Here is a 6,184-nt window from a genome sequence, read left to right on the forward strand (position 1 = left end):
TATATATATATCTGCTGCTGCTGCTGCTGCTGCTGCTGCAGCTGCGGGGTCGTGGATGGAGCGAAGGTGCCGCCGATTTGCTGCTGGGGGAGTTTGGCTGGCTCACCGTAACGGGGGCGGGAACACTCTCCCTCTCGCTGCTGCTGCCAGACCAGGTTTGCTGCTGCTGCTGCTGCTGCTGCTGCTGCTGTTGCTGCTGCTGCTGTTTGTGCGGATGCTGCTGTTTGTGCTGCTGCTGCTGTTCGTGCTGCTGCTGTTGCTGCTGCTGTTTTATACTTACGGGGGCGGTGGCGGTGTATATGTATTATGGCTGCTGCTGCTCACCTGCTGCTGCTGCTGCTGCTGCTGTTGCTGCTGCAGCTGCTGTTTCTGTTGCTAAACTATCTACTAGTGTCTAGGATATATCTAGGGTTTAGGGTTTAGGGTTTAGGGTTTAGGGTTTGTGTTTCAGGTGCAGTGGCGTGTAAGAGAGGAGAGTCTGCTCCCCCGGCCTTTGCTGCTCTGCCCCACCCAAACAGCTGCAGCATTCAGACGCAAGTGCATGCAGCTGCAGCAGCAGCAGCAGCAGCAGCAGTAGCAGCAGCAGCAGCAGCAGCGGCAGCAGCGGCAAAAGCAGAACTAGCAGCAGCAAGCAGCAGCAGCAGCAGCAGCAAGAAGCAGCAGCAGCGAAAAGCAACACAACCAACGGTGGTTTTATGTATCCTGCTAGCTGCCGTTTGGTGTTTAGGATTAGCAGCAGCAGCAGCTGCTGCTGCTGCTGCTGCAGCAGCAGCAGAAACGATAGAACAGTAACAGCGAAAAGCAGCAGCAGAGCCAGGTGGGCTCACAGGTGTATCGCTTGCTGTTGTTTAGGGTTTTACTAGGGTTTAGGGTTTAGGGTTTTACTAGGGTTTAGGGTTTAGGGTTTAAGGTTTTCTTAGAGTTTCGCGTTTCGGGTTTAGGGTTTAGGGTTTGACTAGGGTCTAGGGTTTAGGGCTTAGGGTTTAGGGTTTTCCTAGGGTTTAGGGTTTAGGGTTTAGGGTTTAGGGTCTGAGAGAGAGTTGAGTAAGCCTTAATAAAATACAAACAAAGGACGCTGTGGCTCTAAACCACCAACCCCTCCCCATAAAGGGTTTATGAGGGTTTAGGGTTTAGGGTTTAGGGTTTAGGGTTTAGGGTTTAGGGTTTGGTGCCGCAGCCCACCCTCCCCTCCTACCCCCCAAATAGTATAACACTCGACCATAAACCCTAGATTAGGGTTTAGGGTTTCACGGAATAGAACTATGTAAACCCTAAACCCTAAATTAGGGTTTAGGGTTTAGGGTTTACACAATACAACAACCCTATATTAATCTCCACATACATACAGATCAAAACCCTCGATTAGGGTTTAGGGTTTATTAGGGTTTAGGGTTTACACTTACACGCCTGGGTTGTTGTGGTTGCTGAACACAGATCTACTAATACCCCTAAACCCTAGATTAGGGTTTAGGGTTTAGGGTTTAGGGTTTTACATTCATACAAACCCTCAATCCGTCTGTATATACAAACAACCAACTCAGGTGTATAGAGAACGGCATACGATGCGAGTTGCTGCTGCTGCTGCTGCTGCTGCAACGCTGCTGCTGCTACTGCAGCAGCTGCTGCTGCTGCTGCAACGGCTGCTGCTGCTGCTGCTGCTGCTGCAGCAGCAGCAGCAAGTTTCTACGCTGCGGCTGTACATACAAATTCAAATAACTGGGGTTTGTAAACCCTTAAGCAGTGTGAGTGCTGCTGCTGCTGCTGCTGCTCTCAGCTGCTTCTGTGCTGCTGCTGCTGCTGCTGCTCTCTGCTGCTTCGGTGCTGCTGCTGCTGCTGCTCTCTTCCTCAGATGCTGCAGTGCTGCTGCTGCTGCTGTCTTCCTCAGCTTCCTCGGTGCTGCTGCTGTGGAGGATAGCAGCAAGAGTAGTAGACTCCTCTTCTGCTGCTGGTGCTGCTGTTGTTGTGCTGCTGCTGCTGCTGCTGCTCTCTTCTGCAGCACGCAGACTGCGTCTTGCTGCTTCGGTGCTGCTGCTGCTGCTGCTGCTTTCTTCCTCAGCTGCTTCGGTGCTGCTGCTGCTGCTGCTCTCTTCCTCAGCTGCTTCGGTGCTGCTGCTGCTGCTGCTGTGCTCACCGGCTTCGGTGCTGCTGCTGCTGCTGCTGCTCTCTGCTGCTTCTGTGCTGCTGCTCTCGAGGAAGCCAGCAGCAACTGTAGTTGGTGCTGCAGTTGAAGTGCTGCTGCTGCTGCTGCTGCTGCTGCTGCTGCTTTCTTCTTCTTCTCCTAGGCGGCGAGCTGCAACGCTGCTGCTGCTGCTGCTGTGTTCTGCTGCTTCAGTGCTGCTGCTGCTGCTGCTTTCTTCCTCAGCTGCTTCGGTGCTGCTGCTGCTGTGCTCTGCTTCTTCCGTGCTGCTGCTGCTGCTGCTGCTGCTGCTGTGTTCTGCTGCTTCGGTGCTGCTGCTGCTGAGGATGCCAGCGAGGGTGCTGGAGAGCTCTGCAGGTGCTGCTGTTGTGGTGCTGCTGCTGCTGCTGCTGCTGCTTTCTTCTTCTTCTTCTCTCTCTTCTTCTTCTTCTGCGCTGAGACGGCGGCGGGGGGCTTCCGTGCTGCTGCTGCTGCTGCTGCTGCTGCTGCTTTCTTCCTCAGCTGCTGCACTGCTGCTGCTGCCGAGGTGTTCTGCTGCTTCTGTGCTGCTGCTGCTGCTGCTGCTGCTGTCAGCTTCCTCAGTGCTGCTGCTGCTGCTGCTGAGGTGTTCTGCTTCGAGTGTAGAAGAAGCTGCTGCTCCCTCTTCTGGTGCTGCAGTAGAAGTGCTGCTGCTGCTGCTGCTGCTGCTGCTGCTGTCTTCTTCTCTCTTCTCTATTTTTTCTTTTTCTCTTTCTTCTCTGCTTTCTCTGATTCCTTGTCCTGCTGCAGTTTCTTCTTCTTCGTCGCTATCCTCCTCCTCATCATCATCATCATCGCTGCTGCTGCTGCTGCTGCTGTCATCATCATCCGTGCTGCTGCTGCTGCTGCTGCTGTTGCTGCTGCTGTGCTTCTGCTCGTATTCACGGATCGCTTGTCTCAGCTGCTGCAGCTGCTGCTCAAAGGCACCGCTATCCACATACTGCTGCAGCTGCTGCTCTATCTGTTGTATGTAATGTTTGTATCTGCGGATGAATGCGCGGAACGCCAGTATTGCTTCTTCTTCATTAATATCTAATTCTCCAAGTTGCTGCTGCAGCTTAGATAGAGCGTTGTTCTCTGCTTCGCTGCTGCTGCTGCTGCTGCTGCTGCTGCTGAGGTCGCCGTCTGTGTCTGCTTCTATCAGCTCAATGTCAAGCACTGCCGGGGCAGCTGCATCTTCATCAGCAGCAGAAGAAGAACCTTCTTCTGTGCTGCTGCTGCTGCTGCTGCTGCTGCTGCTGTCGAGGAGACTGCTGCTGCTGCTGCTGCTGCTGTCGCCTGCTAGTGCTGGCAGCGTAGAGAGAAGTTCTGCTGCAGCAGAAGAAGATTCGTCCAAAAGAGAAGCAGCAAGGGTGCTGCTGCTGCTGAGCTCCTCAAGAGAAAGGGGGCTAGCAGTGGTTGTGCTGCTGATGCTGCTGATGCTGCCGTTCTCGCTGCTGCTGTTGCTGCTGAGGCTGCTGCTGCTGCTCTCATCGAGCCGCTGCAGCACACGCAGCAAAGCTGCGTCCTCTGTAAGCCTGCGGCTGGCGCTGCCGCGGCTGCTAGCTAGGAGGCTGCTGAGGTGCTGCCCGGGCAGTCTGCTGGGCCTGCTGCTGCCGCTGCTGCTGCTGCTGCCGCTGCTGTCGCTGCTGCTGTTGATAAGGTTAGAGAGTCTGTCTCCAACGTTATCTAAGCCGCTGCTGGTGCTGCTGCTGACCTCATTCAGCAGCTCATCGCGTGCTGCTGGGGAGAGAGACAGCCAGAAGGTGTTTATACTAGAGAGAGCAACTGCTGCTAGCTCTATAGTAGCGGGCTCATCAAGAGCTGCATCGACAGCAGATTCATCTCTGCTACCCCAGCTTATGTTGTTGCGGTTGCTGCTGCTGCCGCNAGAGCTGCATCGACAGCAGATTCATCTCTGCTACCCCAGCTTATGTTGTTGCGGTTGCTGCTGCTGCCGCCGCCCAGGTTGCTGCTGCTGCTGCTGCTGCTGCTGCCGCTGCTGCCGGGACGCAGTCCTGAGAGAGATCCTCTCAAGCCAAAGGGACGGTTCGAAGCAGAAGGAAACTCATTCCTGTTGCTGCCTCCTGCTGCTGCTGCTGCTGCTGCAGCAGGACCACTGGTCAAAGCGGTTACCGCTATAAGGGCGCCGATGCCCTTGAGGAGTAAGAGAGCCATTTCGGGTGTATAGGCAGCTCTAGGAGGCAGCAAATATCGGAATATAAGAAAGCAACAGAAAGCAAAAATAGAACACACAACAACAAATGAATTAAACAAGAAAGAAAAAGCAGAACAGAGATGAAGCGCTGCAGCAGCCAGCTGCTCGCTGCGTGCTGCTGGGGGAGTGACCCGTGCAACAGCTGTTCGCTAGTACATAGCTCGGGTCGATATATGAAAGCAAACAAGAAAATATATGCTTTTTAATCATTTTTTATGCTTTTTTTATTCTATATTATTTTATTTTATACCCAGTTCCATGCAAAACGCATTTATTCCTCCATAGATCACCCTGTTTCTCATCGATCGAGCCGCACACGCACACCACACCAGAAACACCGCTAGACGCCTGCAGTATAAAAAAAAGAGAAAATTCATTTTTATAAACGCCAAATCTAATTAAATTAATATTTTATTCTTTTTATTCAGATTATATGCTTTTTAATGAGGGGTTATACACCCTATTATACACCATTCTTTTATTCTTTTCCTTTTTCTGGTTTCTGCACGATCGCCGTCTTGGCGAGCACGCACAGAGGCTTCCTTTCTGCTTCGCTGCTGCTGCATTTTTTTTTGTTTTTTTTTCTTTTTTTTTCAATTATATTATTTTATTTAATTATTTTAAGTTATTTCATTCAATAATATCCCTTTTTCCACCGTTTTATATTCATGGTTTCCNTTATTTAATTATTTTAAGTTATTTCATTCAATAATATCCCTTTTTCCACCGTTTTATATTCATGGTTTCCTCTGCTGCAACAACCTGTATGTCGGCGGCGGCCAGTAAGCTTAGATAAACACCCCGCGCGTTTCAGGTGTATGTACACCTCAAAAAAAATTATTTAAAAATTTATATAATACTGAAGCAATATCAACAGATTCAGATAAATTGCTGCTGCTGCTGCTTTTGCTGCCGATACTGCTGCTGCTGCTCCTGCTGCTGCTGCTGCTGCTGCTGCTGCTGCTCTAGAGTCGCTTCATTTGTTCTTGCATCATCAACAAACACAACCCTAAACCCTAAACCCTAAACCCTATAAAAATAAAAAAAGGAAAAGGAGCAGCAAAGAGCTCTGGGGCTCTCCGGGTTGTAACCCTAAACCCTAAACCCTAAACCCTAAACCCTTAGTTTAAAAGAAATCTTACATACTAACCCTAAACCCTAAACCCTAAACCCTAAACCCTAACTGCCTAATCAAAAGCCCTGAATGCTAAACCCTAAACCCTAGAAAATAAACCCTAATTAGTAAACCCTAATTCCTAAATAAGAAACCCGAGAAACTGAAGCCGAGTAAACCCTGTCTTCTATCGAGTAACCCTAAACCCTAAACCCTAAACCCTAAACCCTAAACCCTAAACGCTGAGCCTTTCTGTACATTTGAGGGCTTGTAGTGGATTAGGATACGTCTTTTGTTTTATATTTCATCTCCTTCTTCTTTTTATTTCTTTTTTTTATTTTTATAAATGTTGTTTTTTGTTGGGGTGTATAGGCAGCTCTATAGGGGCGGCCTTCATAAACCCTAAACCCTCATCATATACACCCCAAACAACAAAATATAACAAAACAAAACCTTAAACTATTCTAAATTAAACCTTTCTAGGGTTTAGGGTTTAGGGTTTAGGGTTTAGAGTTTAGGGTTTAGGGTTTAGGGTTTAGGGTTTAGGGTTTAGGGTTTAGGGTAACAGAGAAAAGAACGGATGCAAATCTATAATAAACAAAAAAAAATAATTTTTATTTTTTATTTAATTCTCTTTAGGTTACTAAATATATTATTTATTTATATTATACTCCTTTGTTTATATTCTTGTTTATAAATATATATATATATATATATA

General features: G+C 49.0%; 2 protein-coding genes across 2 annotated transcripts; one reads left to right on the forward strand and one right to left on the reverse strand.

Moving 5' to 3' along the window:
* Positions 1–55: 55 nt before the first annotated feature.
* EMH_0064720 (uncharacterized protein) lies at positions 56–1,206 on the forward strand (the record flags this gene model as incomplete). The annotated part of the gene is made up of 3 exons (XM_038022570.1): positions 56–155; positions 452–697; positions 1,178–1,206. 3 exons carry the CDS (start codon positions 56–58, stop codon positions 1,204–1,206), a joined length of 375 nt encoding a protein of 124 aa, XP_037878424.1.
* Positions 1,207–1,733: 527 nt separating this feature from the next.
* Positions 1,734–4,312, reverse strand: EMH_0064730 (uncharacterized protein; the record flags this gene model as incomplete). The annotated part of the gene is made up of 2 exons (XM_038022571.1): positions 1,734–3,958; positions 4,060–4,312. 2 exons carry the CDS (start codon positions 4,310–4,312, stop codon positions 1,734–1,736), a joined length of 2,478 nt encoding a protein of 825 aa, XP_037878425.1.
* Between the last annotated feature and the right edge of the window lie 1,872 nt (positions 4,313–6,184).

The sequence above is a fragment of the Eimeria mitis genome, genomic scaffold (assembly GCF_000499745.2).
Source record: "Eimeria mitis Houghton genomic scaffold, Emh_scaff3313, whole genome shotgun sequence".
In the NCBI taxonomy this organism is placed as follows: Eukaryota; Apicomplexa; class Conoidasida; order Eucoccidiorida; family Eimeriidae; genus Eimeria; species Eimeria mitis.